Below are 17,129 nucleotides of genomic sequence, written 5' to 3'. Positions count from 1 at the left end.
GGAAATGAATTGTATAAGCTAAAATCAAAACACAAATCATTATCAAACAATAATATTGCCCATATTCAGAAATGCTTCTCTTATGGAATAAGTCAAAATAAGGGCAGCACGCATGGAATAAAGACCAGTTTAGACGCCCTGCCCTCCCACATGTTCAATGAACATTCCTCATGCAGCCCAACCTTGTGTAAGTCTCTAAGGGACGAGAATTACCGACAGGCGCACATACTGCAGGGTACCGAATTGAGAAAGATTTCCAGAACGTGATACACGGGTACGCACTATATATGTCTTACACATTTTACGTGTTCTTCATTTTTGTAGCAGGGGTCATGCAAATGATAGTTATAATAATAATGATAATCAGTTTCGTAAAACGAAGTTTATTCAAACCTGAAATGTTTGATGTTAATTTTAGCCATCAAGACTCGTGAAAAAAAGGCTTTTATTTTTAATCGAACAGTATTAAATCTTATCATTAAACATACGAAACAGCGGTTGGCGTCTCTGACATCGAAATTGAGCATATTGAAGACATCCCACCCTGCCCTGCTGAATGCAGTGAAACGCCCCATGCGTACGGGCAAGATGATGTCATCGTCTTCGACCTTGAGACTACAGGATTAGGTAAATAATACATTTTAAATATAGTCAATTCTACAAATGAGAATACATGTGTTGTATGAATGTTTGTCTTAGCCACTGGTATTTAAAAGTTTATCCAAACAGTTACAGAGAGTATTTTGCTTTCAGGGACAAATAGCAGCATTGTACAGATAGCAGCTTTGCACGTGTCCTCGGGACAACACCTGAATTTATTCGTAAAACCCAAATGTGGATACATTCCCACTACTGCCTCCAATATAACAGGTCTCGAGTTCCATGTGGGGTATTATACCAGCACTGTAAAGAAGTGACGAGCGTGGCAGCCAGCGAAGCACTTCTTGCCTTCAAACGCTGGCTTGAGGCATTTGGAAGTCATATTTTGCTTGTGGCACACAATGTCATGTTTGACGCAAGACTGTTAGTAGCAAAATATCAAGAAGAAGGAATAACTGTCCCAGAAACTATAGGCTTCGCAGACAGTCTGCGTTTATTTAGAACAGTTTACCCCGGGAGACAGAATTACCGCCTGGCAAGTTTAGTTCACGATATTGCAGGTGTAGACTTCGGAGTTCATGATGCCTCTGAAGACGTGTACGCGCTTTCTTCAATTCTCCAGTTGCAAACAAACCTAGATAAACTGTCGAATTATGCTACTACTGTGTCCTCCGTGAAATTCAAACTTCAGGAATTAAACAACGAAAAACTATACAAGGGATCATATACAACTTTTGTTGAGTCAAAAATAATATCAAAAGCACAGGCCACGCGCCTATCTAGGAGTGGAATTTCAATAGACCACTTGAAAAAAGTATATTCAAGATCGGGCCTAGATGGTATGCAGGCTGTATTGAAAGATCGGGGTGCAGGGAAATTTTACACAAAATTGGCATCAGCGCTTGATGCAGTTTTTAGCGAGAATAAAATTAATTTAAATTAGAATCGATCATGGCTTCTGAGTTTATCCCAGTTTTAATAGGTTCATAATAACCGTAAATTCTTGTTTCAATTCTGTAGATATATTTCAGGTAGTAAGAATTTGATTTTCCTACTATTTTCTGATATTCTACTTAGTTCCGATACTGGAAAATATTTGATTAAAAATAAAAAAGATACAGATACCATCGTTTATGGACGAATACAACGTTCCATCCACAACTATTCTCATGCATCAAACAAACCAATGGCGTCACTAACTTGACGTGTTTTATATTGACGTTGGCGTTGAAATCACGCTAACTCTATCAATTTTCTTAGGTTACTTATATCTTTTAGCAATTAACCTCACCGTCAACTTTTTATTTTTTTACATAATTTTATTCATTATTCCGTTCCGTTTCCTATGACTAAATAAAAACATACCCTACCCGAGTTCGTTTTCGAGATAAATACGTCAAATTCACCGATGGGTATCTGTTTTTGGCGATTTCTTATTAAAGCCTTTTTGTCATAAAACTTAAAATTAATTATTTTTTCTTAAATACTTATACTAAAATTATAGGATTATTTATTCATCGTACAATAAATTATATTCCGATTTTTTTTTGTAAATAAAAGCCGTAAAGTTTTATTTTTTTTACGGTTTTATCAATGTTAGCGCCAAATAGCACGTGTCCGCTAGGTGGCGCTGTAAATCAACAAAAGACGGGATTCAAAAAAAAATTATTACACCTCGTTAAAGTAGAGTCATTGACGATTGTTTGTTCCAAGTTTCATTGAAATCGGCCGACATTCATATTTTTCGGAGTAACGTGGTCATGTACCTTAAAATACTGGATTGATTGTGTACGCCTTTTTAAATAATGGCATTCGTATATATTATAGTAAACGTACAATAGAAAAACACATGCATTTCTGATTCAATAGAGTTGCAAAAATGGCAAAGACGGTCATTAAGGGCCCGTTTCCACTCGAATAATGGCTCCACATCGAAATTTACTTAACGCTGCCCTATGTTTTGATGACAACAGAATAATTAATTTTATACTTACAATAGTTCTTAACTTATTTCCAACCCTTCCATGTATACCTTATGTTCTATTTATAGTATCGAGTAAATCATTGACATACGCTGACATCATTATATCATATAATTGGCTAACAATGGTGGTATTTAGTAATTGTCATTCATATTAGTATATACATCTAAGTCAAGGCTTATCAATTTCTTATTTACATAATAACACCAAGATTTGTATGAACTACATGCCTTGTTGTTTGCTCAAAGTGAAACGTGTCTCAGGTGTATTTTCCGATATACCAATGACCGGCTATATCCTTTCACTGACGGATCATCGGTGGAACCCATGACATTTCGCCTGAAACAGCATCAGTAGGTATATATCTCCCAACGTCGAGAAATAATCGCATAGCTCTATTAAGCACGGCGTTGATGCAGGAAAACGATTTAACATCTCAGATAGATGCACCGTAACTTATAATCGCCCAAACAAAAGAGTCATATAATTTAGTTTATGCGTCATACGGGATACCACCAACGATTCTACATTAGGCAATGAGAAGCCCTAGTTTACGGCTAGAGTTCTGAGCAACAGCTTAAGCAGTTACAGTATAATCAAGAAATTGATTGATAACAATGCCAAGGTTAGTACACTTATCAACTGTAGATAAACGGCCATTGCCACATATAACGTTCAACTTTCGTCCTCAATCTGTACAACGTACACATTTCAACGGTTGAAATGTGTACGTTGTACAGATTGAGGACGAAAGTGAAATATATATTACTCTTTGTTGTATTAATAGTCATGTCATTATGTTTACACCAATCAGCTAAAGCATTTAAAAGTACTTTAAATCAGATTCGCTTGAAGCTAGGAGAACAATGTCATCTGCATATAATAAAACACATATTTTCTCACCCCAAAAAGAAATCCGAACATCTGAACTTTTTAAGTACTTTACTAGGTCATCTAAAAATAGAATAAACAATAATGGTGACAGGATGCAACCTTGCCGTAGGCCACAAGAAACATTGAACCAGTCTGTACAAAGAGAGTTAACACGTGTACAGCAACTGACGGAGGAATAGAGCGACAAAACAGCCTTAAGCATTTTACCAGATAAACCCAGTCAACATACTATTGTCTACAACTTTTCTCTATTAATAAAATCATAAGCTTTTTTAAAATCAATAAAAGATGTAAATCGACAGTTTGCGTTTTTTTCTGGTATCAGTAACTAGTAAGACCAGATATTTGGTCTATTGTACTTCTGTTTTTGCGAAAACCGCCCTGTTCGTCTTCTTTTAACTTTTGATATTCAACCCAATTACCGAGTCGATCATTTAGCACAGTACAATAACTTTTATACACCGAGGAAGCAAGACTAATTCCTCTATATGAGGACGGATCTCTAGAGTCCGCACTTGATGACTTCGGTATTGGATTGATTTTACACTTATTCCAAATACTTGGCACCGTGCTAGAATTGAAACAACTGTTAAATAAGGAATGCATGAACAAAATTGCAGAATCATTTTTAAGCTTTACAATATACATTGTCCGCACCAATAGCTTTACCAGTTTTAGCTTTATTTACAGCCTTTTCACAAAATAGCATCATCTCTAAGAGTATTAGTGCTGATCGCAGGGACATCATAATTATGCGTATTGAACAAAGTACTAAACTTGATTTCCAATTATCAAGAACAGAATCGAGAATCGTTAACATCATGACATAAAGAACCATCTTCAAGTATTATTTCCATTGGAATACGTTTCTTCATTTCTAGGTTAATTCCTATTTTACCAACATATTTCCAGAACCTGTCATTATTTGAAACAGCCTCGTTTAAAATTTTCATTTTCATATTGTACCAGAATAATCGTTCATCTCTGTACCTCTCTGTCAAAATATTTTCTAGCAGAAATATTATCAGTCTTTAATACGCATGATTCACTTTTGGTAACAGAAGCCAAGTTTTCCAGCAGTACACATATTTCACCATACATCAGAGAATTTCTTACTCCACAAAGGATTGCCTGGTCTATGATTTTGTTACAACTGCTATTACTATAGCTTATCTTAACAGACTTATATGGAAGTGTATTATACATAGAGTCCTTAATAATTAAATCAAACCATTCATAATATAAGTTATCGATATCGCATTGTCGTTGCATTCCTTGCTCTAACTTGTCAGTTAATGCATTTAACTTACAAAGCGTTTCAATGCCACCCATAAAGTTACCTGATTTTTTTTTCAAAAGTATTTGACGCATTTTCTGAACAAGAATCAACCCGCTCTTCAACACTATCACAAATCACAAGTAGAGAGGGATCATGAACTCCTTAATTGGCAATATAATTCAGTGTTTGTATGTTATTTATCATAGATGTAACATGAATGACTGAAAACTTTTAGAATTAATCAATACATTCGTTTGAACGATACAGTAGTCTACTACAAAACTTCCCTTCCTCGAAACAGAGGTAGATTTATTGCGAGGGCGCATCGGCGCCTGGCGCATATATTGATTGTTTTAGAAGTGTCCCTGGTGCAATGGGCTTGCGCATGCGGCGTTTTCATTGTTTTGATCGCGCATGCGCCGTTTCTTACCGTCCGCTCTCGTATAATTCCGAATCAGTTCGCCATTAGACTGGTTCCTGTTCGATTTTGCAATAGAAGATTGGTAATCTTCTAATATGTGAAAATATAAGGCAAATTAAAACCAGAGATTTTTTTAAATAACTCTTTTAGAGAAAAAATATCATAAATGCACAGTTGTTGAGAAAACTTCTCTTTTTTATTTAAATATTTTTACATTAAAGAATAAACCACGAATGCGCAGAATGTATCTTACAATAATCTTAGAAAATCGGTGAACCAGTCTATTATCTGATTACCCGGTTATGACATGTACCGGTCAGATGCAAGTGTTCAGTAGACTAGGGATATCGAGGTCAAGCTGGCGGTTGGGGAAAGGTATTTTCATATTCTTTTTACGTAGTGAACTGAAAAACTATTGTTATTTTATATTTATCATTTTAAAAGCAGGTTTCGTGTCTTCCGATTTAAACAGTAGCACGTTTTTTTTGCGGTATTCCTACTTTCATTTTGGACAACATTTGAAGGCTTTTCCAAATTGCGTCATTAAGACCAGGAATGATAGCCGTCCAATGAAAACGCTTCTTGTATTTCAGATATAGGCGAGTGTGCGGTCAAGGTCAAAATTGCGAGAGGGTGATTTGAAGTGAAATACCGCAACAAAAACGTTCGATTTGGACATTAACGCGTCTAACTGAATGAGCCATAATGGTAGGGATGATATTTCAAGCCCTTCTTTGTAATGAATGCGCAAAGTTTGCATGTCAGTCTGTATGTAACGAGTTTAAGGTGATTTGTTCGTAGTCATTAAATTATTGCATCGTTTTCATTATGCACCATAAAAAAGATTATATTGTGAAATAACGTAAGCTTGTAGAGTTAATTTTTTTTAAACATATGAAATTGTGAATAATTGTAAATACATTCAGTTATTTATTGAAATGCATTGAAACATCCATATGTTTTTGTTTTATTAAAGGTTGAATGTTAATACCAAAAGCAATGCTATTTAAAATTGCAGTTAAAAACTTAGCAAATATTTGCCTAGCTTTAGTTGTGTTACCTAACAACACAAAATGCAGAAGGTTTGGGATTTCATTTTTAATATGAATGCTGGCTATTGTTCTGAAACCATAAAGTTAACAGGAAACTAAGAAAGAGAACAAACCTGGTTTTGGGCAGCAGGGCAGCACTGATATTTGTGGGCTGAAGAATACTCATTTCTTGGAACTTCTCAATCCTGGCCCATTATTGTTGGTGGCCATTTTTTTGCAGTTTTCATCTTGAAGATGATGCCCTTTCTGTTCAATATTTACAACTCTTGTGGTAGAAACTGGAATGTAGGATGACAAATATAAATATACATTTTATTGAGACAGAATCCCGTTAAACATGTTTATTATTTTAAACTAATGCACTAGTCAATTGTAACAACGACCCCCAAGGTCCGGTGGTATACCGGGGATAGCCGGGGAAATGGACCATGTTTTTAACTTTCAGCTGGCCCTGCATTGCCGGGTGCATGGGGTGGTTATGTCTCGCTTTAAATATAGCAGGGAATGGGCCTTACCTAGGGCCCCTGGGGTGCGGGGGCATTTGGCGAGATTAAACCAACTGTTCATCCCCGCATAACGTGATTTTAGCCAAGATTGGCTGGACCTATGATCAGGGTCCTCGCTATTCCCCTGACCGGGGGGGGGGGGGCCGTGGTTTCAATTGACTGATGCATTAGTCTAAAATAATAACTGGTGCATAATGAAAACGATGCAATAATTTAATGACTACGAACAAATCACCTTAAACTCGTTACATACAGACTGACATGCAAACTTTGCGCATTCATTACAAAGAAGGGCTTGAAATATCATCCCTACCATTATGGCTCATTCAGTTAGACGCGTTAATGTCCAAATCGAACGTTTTTGTTGCGGTATTTCACTTCAAATCACCCTCTCGCAATTTTGACCTTGACCGCACACTCGCCTATATCTGAAATACAAGAAGCGTTTTCATTGGACGGCTATCATTCCTGGTCTTAATGACGCAATTTGGAAAAGCCTTCAAATGTTGTCCAAAATGAAAGTAGGAATACCGCAAAAAAAACGTGCTACTGTTTAAATCGGAAGACACGAAACCTGCTTTTAAAATGATAAATATAAAATAACAATAGTTTTTCAGTTCACTACGTAAAAAGAATATGAAAATACCTTTCCCCAACCGCCAGCTTGACCTCGATATCCCTAGTCTACTGAACACTTGCATCTGACCCGTACATGTCATAACCGGGTAATCAGATAATAGACTGGTTCACCGATTTTCTAAGATTATTGTAAGATACATTCTGCGCATTCGTGGTTTATTCTTTAATGTAAAAATATTTAAATAAAAAAGAGAAGTTTTCTCAACAACTGTGCATTTATGATATTTTTTCTCTAAAAGAGTTATTTAAAAAAATCTCTGGTTTTAATTTGCCTTATATTTTCACATATTAGAAGATTACCAATCTTCTATTGCAAAATCGAACAGGAACCAGTCAAATGGCGAACTGATTCGGAATTATACGAGAGCGGACGGTAAGAAACGGCGCATGCGCGATCAAAACAATGAAAAACGCCGCATGCGCAAGCCCATTGCACCAGGGACACTTCTAAAACAATCAATATATGCGCCAGGCGCCGATGCGCCCTCGCAATAAATCTACCTCTGTTTCGAGGAAGGGAAGTTTTGTAGTAGACTACTGTATCGTTCCAAACGAATGTATTGATTAATTCTAAAAGTTTTCAGTCATTCACGTTACATCTATGATACATAACATACAAACACTGAATTATATTACCAATTAAGGAGTTCATGATCCCTCTCTACTTGTGATTTGTGATAGTGTTGAAGAGCGGGTTGATTCTTGTTCAGAAAATGCGTCAAATACTTTTGAAAAAAAATCAGGTAACTTTATGGGTGGCATTGAAACGCTTTGTAAGTTAAATGCATTAACTGACAAGTTAGAGCAAGGAATGCAACGACAATGCGATATCGATAACTTATATTATGAATGGTTTGATTTAATTATTAAGGACTCTATGTATAATACACTTCCATATAAGTCTGTTAAGATAAGCTATAGTAATAGCAGTTGTAACAAAAATCATAGACCAGGCAATCCTTTGTGGAGTAAGAAATTCTCTGATGTATGGTGAAATATGTGTACTGCTGGAAAACTTGGCTTCTGTTACCAAAAGTGAATCATGCGTATTAAAGACTGATAATATTTCTGCTAGAAAATATTTTGACAGAGAGGTACAGAGAGCTGAACGATTATTCTGGTACAATATGAAAATGAAAATTTTAAACGAGGCTGTTTCAAATAATGACAGGTTCGGGAAATATGTTGGTAAAATAGGAATTAACCTAGAAATGAAGAAACGTATTCCAATGGAAATAATACTTGAAGATGGTTCTTTATGTCATGATGTTAACGATTCTCGATTCTGTTCTTGATAATTGGAAATCAAGTTTTAGTACTTTGTTCAATACGCATAATTATGATGTCCCTGCGATCAGCACTAATACTCTTAGAGATGATGCTATTTTGTGAAAAGGCTGTAAATAAAGCTAAAACTGGTAAAGCTATTGGTGCGGACAATGTATATTGTAAAGCTTAAAAATGATTCTGCAATTTTGTTCATGCATTCCTTATTTAACAGTTGTTTCAATTCTAGCACGGTGCCAAGTATTTGGAATAAGTGTAAAATCAATCCAATACCGAAGTCATCAAGTGCGGACTCTAGAGATCCGTCCTCATATAGAGGAATTAGTCTTGCTTCCTCGGTGTATAAAAGTTATTGTACTGTGCTAAATGATCGACTCGGTAATTGGGTTGAATATCAAAAGTTAAAAGAAGACGAACAGGGCGGTTTTCGCAAAAACAGAAGTACAATAGACCAAATATCTGGTCTTACTAGTATTACTGATACCAGAAAAAACGCAAACTGTCGATTTACATCTTTTATTGATTTTAAAAAAGCTTATGATTTTATTAATAGAGAAAAGTTGTAGACAATAGTATGTTGACTGGGTTTATCTGGTAAAATGCTTAAGGCTGTTTTGTCGCTCTATTCCTCCGTCAGTTGCTGTACACGTGTTAACTCTCTTTGTACAGACTGGTTCAATGTTTCTTGTGGCCTACGGCAAGGTTGCATCCTGTCACCATTATTGTTTATTCTATTTTTAGATGACCTAGTAAAGTACTTAAAAAGTTCAGATGTTCGGATTTCTTTTTGGGGTGAGAAAATATGTGTTTTATTATATGCAGATGACATTGTTCTCCTAGCTTCAAGCGAATCTGATTTAAAGTACTTTTAAATGCTTTAGCTGATTGGTGTAAACATAATGACATGACTATTAATACAACAAAGAGTAATATATATTTCACTTTCGTCCTCAATCTGTACAACGTACACATTTCAACCGTTGAAATGTGTACGTTGTACAGATTGAGGACGAAAGTTGAACGTTATATGTGGCAATGGCCGTTTATCTACAGTTGATAAGTGTACTAACCTTGGCATTGTTATCAATCAATTTCTTGATTATACTGTAACTGCTTAAGCTGTTGCTCAGAACTCTAGCCGTAAACTAGGGCTTTTCATTGCCTAATGTAGAATCGTTGGTGGTATCCCGTATGACGCATAAACTAAATTATATGACTCTTTTGTTTGGGCGATTATAAGTTACGGTGCATCTATCTGAGATGTTAAATCGTTTTCCTGCATCAACGCCGTGCTTAATAGAGCTATGCGATTATTTCTCGACGTTGGGAAATATATACCTACTGATGCTTTTTCAGGCGAAATGTCATGGGTTCCACCGATGATCCGTCAGTGAAAGGATATAGCCGGTCATTGGTATATCGGAAAATACACCTGAGACACGTTTCACTTTGAGCAAACAACAAGGCATGTAGTTCATACAAATCTTGGTGTTATTATGTAAATAAGAAATTGATAAGCCTTGACTTAGATGTATATACTAATATGAATGACAATTACTAAATACCACCATTGTTAGCCAATTATATGATATAATGATGTCAGCGTATGTCAATGATTTACTCGATACTATAAATAGAACATAAGGTATACATGGAAGGGTTGGAAATAAGTTAAGAACTATTGTAAGTATAAAATTAATTATTCTGTTGTCATCAAAACATAGGGCAGCGTTAAGTAAATTTCGATGTGGAGCCATTATTCGAGTGGAAACGGGCCCTTAATGACCGTCTTTGCCATTTTTGCAACTCTATTGAATCAGAAATGCATGTGTTTTTCTATTGTTATACTATAATATACGAATGCCATTATTTAAAAAGGCGTACACAATCAATCCAGTATTTTAAGGTACATGACCACGTTACTCCGAAAAATATGAATGTCGGCCGATTTCAATGAAACTTGGAACAAACAATCGTCAATGACTCTACTTTAACGAGGTGTAATAATTTTTTTTTGAATCCCGTCTTTTGTTGATTTACAGCGCCACCTAGCGGACACGTGCTATTTGGCGCTAACATTGATAAAACCGTAAAAAAAATAAAACTTTACGGCTTTTATTTACAAAAAAAAATCGGAATATAATTTATTGTACGATGAATAAATAATCCTATAATTTTAGTATAAGTATTTAAGAAAAAAATAATTAATTTTTAGTTTTATGACAAAAAGGCTTTAATAAGAAATCGCCAAAAACAGATACCCATCGGTGAATTTGACGTATTTATCTCGAAAACGAACTCGGGTAGGGTATGTTTTTATTTAGTCATAGGAAACGGAACGGAATAATGAATAAAATTATGTAAAAAAATAAAAAATTGACGGTGAGGTTAATTGCTAAAAGATATAAGTAACCTAAGAAAATTGATAGAGTTAGCGTGATTTCAACGCCAACGTCAATATAAAACACGTCAAGTTAGTGACGCCATTGGTTTGTTTGATGCATGAGAATAGTTGTGGATGGAACGTTGTATTCGTCCATAAACGATGGTATCTGTATCTTTTTTATTTTTAATCAAATATTTTCCAGTATCGGAACTAAGTAGAATATCAGAAAATAGTAGGAAAATCAAATTCTTACTACCTGAAATATATCTACAGAATTGAAACAAGAATTTACGGTTATTATGAACCTATTAAAACTGGGATAAACTCAGAAGCCATGATCGATTCTAATTTAAATTAATTTTATTCTCGCTAAAAACTGCATCAAGCGCTGATGCCAATTTTGTGTAAAATTTCCCTGCACCCCGATCTTTCAATACAGCCTGCATACCATCTAGGCCCGATCTTGAATATACTTTTTTCAAGTGGTCTATTGAAATTCCACTCCTAGATAGGCGCGTGGCCTGTGCTTTTGATATTATTTTTGACTCAACAAAAGTTGTATATGATCCCTTGTATAGTTTTTCGTTGTTTAATTCCTGAAATTTGAATTTCACGGAGGACACAGTAGTAGCATAATTCGACAGTTTATCTAGGTTTGTTTGCAACTGGAGAATTGAAGAAAGCGCGTACACGTCTTCAGAGGCATCATGAACTCCGAAGTCTACACCTGCAATATCGTGAACTAAACTTGCCAGGCGGTAATTCTGTCTCCCGGGGTAAACTGTTCTAAATAAACGCAGACTGTCTGCGAAGCCTATAGTTTCTGGGACAGTTATTCCTTCTTCTTGATATTTTGCTACTAACAGTCTTGCGTCAAACATGACATTGTGTGCCACAAGCAAAATATGACTTCCAAATGCCTCAAGCCAGCGTTTGAAGGCAAGAAGTGCTTCGCTGGCTGCCACGCTCGTCACTTCTTTACAGTGCTGGTATAATACCCCACCATGGAACTCGAGACCTGTTATATTGGAGGCAGTAGTGGGAATGTATCCACATTTGGGTTTTACGAATAAATTCAGGTGTTGTCCCGAGGACACGTGCAAAGCTGCTATCTGTACAATGCTGCTATTTGTCCCTGAAAGCAAAATACTCTCTGTAACTGTTTGGATAAACTTTTAAATACCAGTGGCTAAGACAAACATTCATACAACACATGTATTCTCATTTGTAGAATTGACTTTATTTAAAATGTATTATTTACCTAATCCTGTAGTCTCAAGGTCGAAGACGATGACATCATCTTGCCCGTACGCATGGGGCGTTTCACTGCATTCAGCAGGGCAGGGTGGGATGTCTTCAATATGCTCAATTTCGATGTCAGAGACGCCAACCGCTGTTTCGTATGTTTAATGATTAGATTTAATACTGTTCGATTAAAAATAAAAGCCTTTTTTTCACGAGTCCTGATGGCTAAAATTAACATCAAACATTTCAGGTTTGAATAAACTTCGTTTTACGAAACTGATTATCATTATTATTATAACTATCATTTGCATGACCCCTGCTACAAAAATGAAGAACACGTAAAATGTGTAAGACATATATAGTGCGTACCCGTGTATCACGTTCTGGAAATCATTTCTCAATTCGGTACCCTGCAGTATGTGCGCCTGTCGGTAATTCTCGTCTCTTAGAGACTTACACAAGGTTGGGCTGCATGAGGAATGTTCATTGAACATGTGGGAGGGCAGGGCGTCTAAACTGGTCTTTATTCCATGCGTGCTGCCCTTATTTTGACTTATTCCATAAGAGAAGCATTTCTGAATATGGGCAATATTATTGTTTGATAATGATTTGTGTTTTGATTTTAGCTTATACAATTCATTTCCGAAATTTTTGACAATATGATTTTTATCATTTGATGTTTCAAGTTCTGGAAATAAAGACCGCTTGACGCGAGTAAAAGTGGTTGAATCTCCGTCCATTGTTAAGCGTTCGATATTCAACCCCTTTTGTTTCACTTCCTGTGTATGTTGTCAAGACTTAGTGCCAAACCTGCAATGATACTCTTAATAATAGGACGTTTTTTTTGTAAAAGTAACGCTGTTGTAGTTTTAAACAAACTATTGTAGTATTTTATGTATCTATAGCTAGAAATAAATTCCAATCATTTTATCTACGGTCTGACCGGGGTGATATTAGATTTTACACCCATTTCTTAAGTATTGCGCACGTTAATGTCTTTTGTATTTTAGTTTGTTTGAGTAAAATAAGTTTTAAAACAAGATTAGCAATAGTTTATGGTTTCTTACTTGTAAATAGATATAGTCTCTTATTACTCATTCACTGAGTGGCAATACATGTTTAAAGGTATATTTATAACGTGATATATGTTGTGTTGATGAGACGTTAATAAACTATCAAATATACTTAAATGGCAGATCCAGATTTATTAACTGTAAGTAAGAGACATGTTTGTAAAGGAGGACTCTCAATTTTATGGAACAAACGATTTAATGATATTGTTTCGCCTAAGCCTAATATTCGCCTTAATTCGAAGTATCTTATAGGCATAGAAATTTATTTAAGAGTTGGGCATTATGTATTTGTATTTCAGGTTTATGTACCTTGTAAGAACCACAATATAGCACCATTTGATAATTGCATTAATGATATTGAAAACATTATATGCAGTTACATAGATAGAGGCAAGATTTATGTTATGGGAAATTTATAATAATACCGAAATCCCCTCTACGCATCAAGCGTCAATTACCTTAGACTCGAGGGTAAAAAAAAACTTGTTGATTTAATGATGTGACACCAGTTGGTCGCTGTAAATGGTTGATCGATTTATACAATAGCGGAGTTCAGTAATGTACCATATAACGAGATTAAAGATGGCGTCAAGTATGGTCAGATTTATTTACCTGTGCTGAAAAAGTTCATTTTTTGGTGTTAATCTCTTATTAAAAGTGATATATATTCTGGATTAAAAGGCATTTAGAATGTCTTTAAAGTTGCTTTAAGAAAATTGCATTTATAAGTTATTTAAACTGGAGAAAATGGATTTAACAGCCAAAAATCGGTTTGAGGTTTTATCTTCGCGGGATAATGAATCGAACAAAGAAGTTTCACATCATTCAAGAGATGACTTTATGTAAGGGAACATGGATAATAAACTGTTGTGTATGTTTGATGAACTACGATTCATACGTACTGAACAGGTAATATTCAAGCCTTTCAATGCGTGCATTTCAACAAAACATCATGGGTGTAAACGACAAATTGAACCAAGTGATTAAAGTGGCTAATTCACAAACGGACTTTATGAAGACGCTGGCTTATAAGTCTATAGACTCTGGGCACATTTATGTTCATCGGGCTCATAGGTTAGGCAGGCCCAACTCAAATAGACGTTTTCAACACAGGCCCATCATAGTAAACTTTAGAGAATACGGCGTTATAGAATTAGTTATGGCGAACGTCCGTTCTCTTAAAGGGAGCCCCTTTTCAATTGACATGGACTTCCCCCGTGAAATTCAAGAAGCATGCGGTCGCCTTTGGCCGCGTATGAAGGAGCTTAGAAGGGATTTCCCAAGATCACGAGTCCAAATCGTTTACCCGGCAAAACTTATCCATGACGGAAGGGTGGTAGGTGATGAGCTTCCCGAATGGAATCGTCTCGTAGGGGCGAATCGGATCACGTCACTCAACGCTCTAGGGCAAATCAGCAATACACACTTGAATCGGTCAGCGCAGTTGCTCAATACTGACAGCACGAATAGCATGCCTGGTGTTATATGTGGTAACAGTGGTGTTAACTCCGCCGATGCAAACACTTTACCAAATGCCGTCCCTAGCATGTCCCCGGTGACATTCGACCCACCGACAGTGTCCGCTATCCATGTTAGCTCTAACGCTGGTAACCCCGAGCAGGTTGATCACGTCACCATGGAAACCCATATCGCGGCTTCTGCGAACCAGGCCGAAGTCCTTACAGAGTCGATCATCACACCGGCTAAGTTCGTGATGCCAAAGCCGGTTTTACAGAGAACAGGTGCTACCGTCGCCTGTCCGGTTTTACAGACGTCAGACACTGACGAGACAGTGTTAAAAACTATTTCCAATGTCGCTACCCGTGGCACACCTCGCTCCGTGGCTAGATCTGAGAAAATGTCACAATCCGCAAAACCGTTTAGGAAACAAAGTCTTAGCAAAACGCGGACTGCAAATGGCCCGGTTTTCCCCATCGCCCAAAAAAGTAACAGTGATGCAGGTCATATTGACAGCGGTGGAAATCTGGCGGAAAGGAGTCAGACCGTTACAGCATAGAACAATAATGAGAAGATCACGGTGAGATGTACGGTGTTAAATGTTCAAGGACTTATAAGTAGACGAACTAAAAATTATTAATAAATTACAATTCCAGAATTAATTAGTATTTTTCAGACAAATGATGTTATTCTATTAACAGAAACTTGGACTAACGAATTTTCTGATTTACATGTTAATAATTTTGAATGCTATGTTTTAAATGGGGAAGAAAATAAGCCAAATAGTAAACGATCGTCTGGTGGTATAATTATCTATTTGAGTGATACTTATGTAACGAACGATCTTGAGGTTATATAATGATTTGTATTTCTGTTTATCGTATGTTGTACCGGAAAATAGTAGTAGACAAAGTTTAATTGAAAGACATACTTTTGATAGGTTACTTTCACATATAACCGATCTTGAATCAAATAATTTAAACTTTTATTTTGTGCTTTGTGGAGACTTGAATGCACACACGTTGGATTACCCTTATTATGTTACAGATGATAATTGTACGCATATAAATGATTTTTTACCCGATAATTATATAACTGATGTACCTATTGCGTGATGTTCGAAGGATAAAGGCAGGATAAATAATTACGGATTAATGCTATTAGATTTGTGTAAACAAACCGGATTACGTATCTTAAATGGTCGTTTTGATAAAGTGGGCAATTATACACATGTTGGTTGTCGAGGGTCAAGTGTTGTTGTAGATTATGTTTTAACTACACACAATTTATTTGAGCATGTTTCTAGTTTTGTTGTTGATTCACCAAACGTATTATCAGACCACTGTGCTGTTAATTTTGCATTGTCTTTTAGTAAACATACAGCAGATGTAACGTGTAATGAGAGTAGTCGTATTAGCGTTAAAGGTAAATACGTGTGGGATAGTAGTAAAAAAGATGTTTTTATGCAAAATTTATCATGCCAAGATACATTTGATGATTTACAATCTTGTAATACTAGGATAAAAAATGCTACAACAGCCCAAGATTTGGACTCTTGTATTTCTGAGTTTTCTGCTATTATTCATAATTCGGCACAACCATTTATGCGTATATGTTTTACTCAGTCGGACACAAATCGTTTTGAATATAGCTCTAGCAATGACCAGCCTTGGTTCAATGAAGATTGCTATGAGAATAGGAGACTATTTTATAGCACATTAAATACTTTTAGACATTACAACTCCGAAGAAAATAGATTAAATATGGTAAATGCAAGATCTCGATATAAAATGTGCATTCGTAGAAATAAGCTTTCTTATGATAAATTGCAAACAAAAAAGTTAAATGAATCGCGGTTTAAAAATGCAAAGTTATATTGGAATATGTTAAAAGGCTGTGCTAATATAAAAGCCACCAATATATCATTAGACACGTTTGAACGGTATTTTAAAACGGTAAATAACCCTAATGACCCTTTTTTCTCTGTCGATGAGGATGTTGTTGATTTCATAGATAGATATTAGAAGAATAAATTCGATGTTATGTTCAATGAATTAAATACACCGATAACCTCTAATTGTTTGATAAAGGCTACTTCACAATTAAACACAAATAAAAGTAGTGGACCAGATATGTATATAAATGATTTTTTCATTCATTGAAAGTCTGTATTGTTACCGCATCTACTTACACTTTTTAATAAGTTGTTTGATATTGGATATTTTCCAAAGACATGGTCTGAGGGTTTTATTATACCATTTAATCCATAAAAAAGGAAATGTTAATGATGAAAATAATTATCGAGGG

The 17,129-nt window shown here is 35.7% G+C and overlaps 1 protein-coding gene across 1 annotated transcript; it reads right to left on the bottom strand.

The window, feature by feature from the left end:
* Positions 1-11,390: 11,390 nt before the first annotated feature.
* Positions 11,391-13,261, bottom strand: LOC128235484 (uncharacterized). Its single transcript, XM_052950300.1, has 4 exons — positions 13,235-13,261; positions 12,701-12,866; positions 12,308-12,439; positions 11,391-12,181 (listed from the first exon to the last, which is right to left on the bottom strand). The coding sequence occupies exons 1-4, from the start codon at positions 13,259-13,261 to the stop codon at positions 11,391-11,393; spliced, it is 1,116 nt and encodes a 371-aa protein (XP_052806260.1).
* Between the last annotated feature and the right edge of the window lie 3,868 nt (positions 13,262-17,129).

This window comes from Mya arenaria, chromosome 5 (genome assembly GCF_026914265.1).
Source record: "Mya arenaria isolate MELC-2E11 chromosome 5, ASM2691426v1".
Taxonomy (NCBI): domain Eukaryota; kingdom Metazoa; phylum Mollusca; class Bivalvia; order Myida; family Myidae; genus Mya; species Mya arenaria.
Note: the sequence above shows the minus strand (reverse complement) of the source record. Positions and strands in the feature narration are given on the sequence as shown.

Coding starts and splice junctions, on each gene's coding strand:
- LOC128235484 (XM_052950300.1), bottom strand. CDS start 13,261: ATGGGTGTAAAATCTAATATCACCCCG. Junction 12,867..13,234: donor TAAAATCTAATATCACCCCG/GTCAGACCGTAG, acceptor GCCCATATTCAG/AAATGCTTCTCTTATGGAAT. Junction 12,182..12,307: donor CCTTGAGACTACAGGATTAG/GTAAATAATACA, acceptor TTTTGCTTTCAG/GGACAAATAGCAGCATTGTA.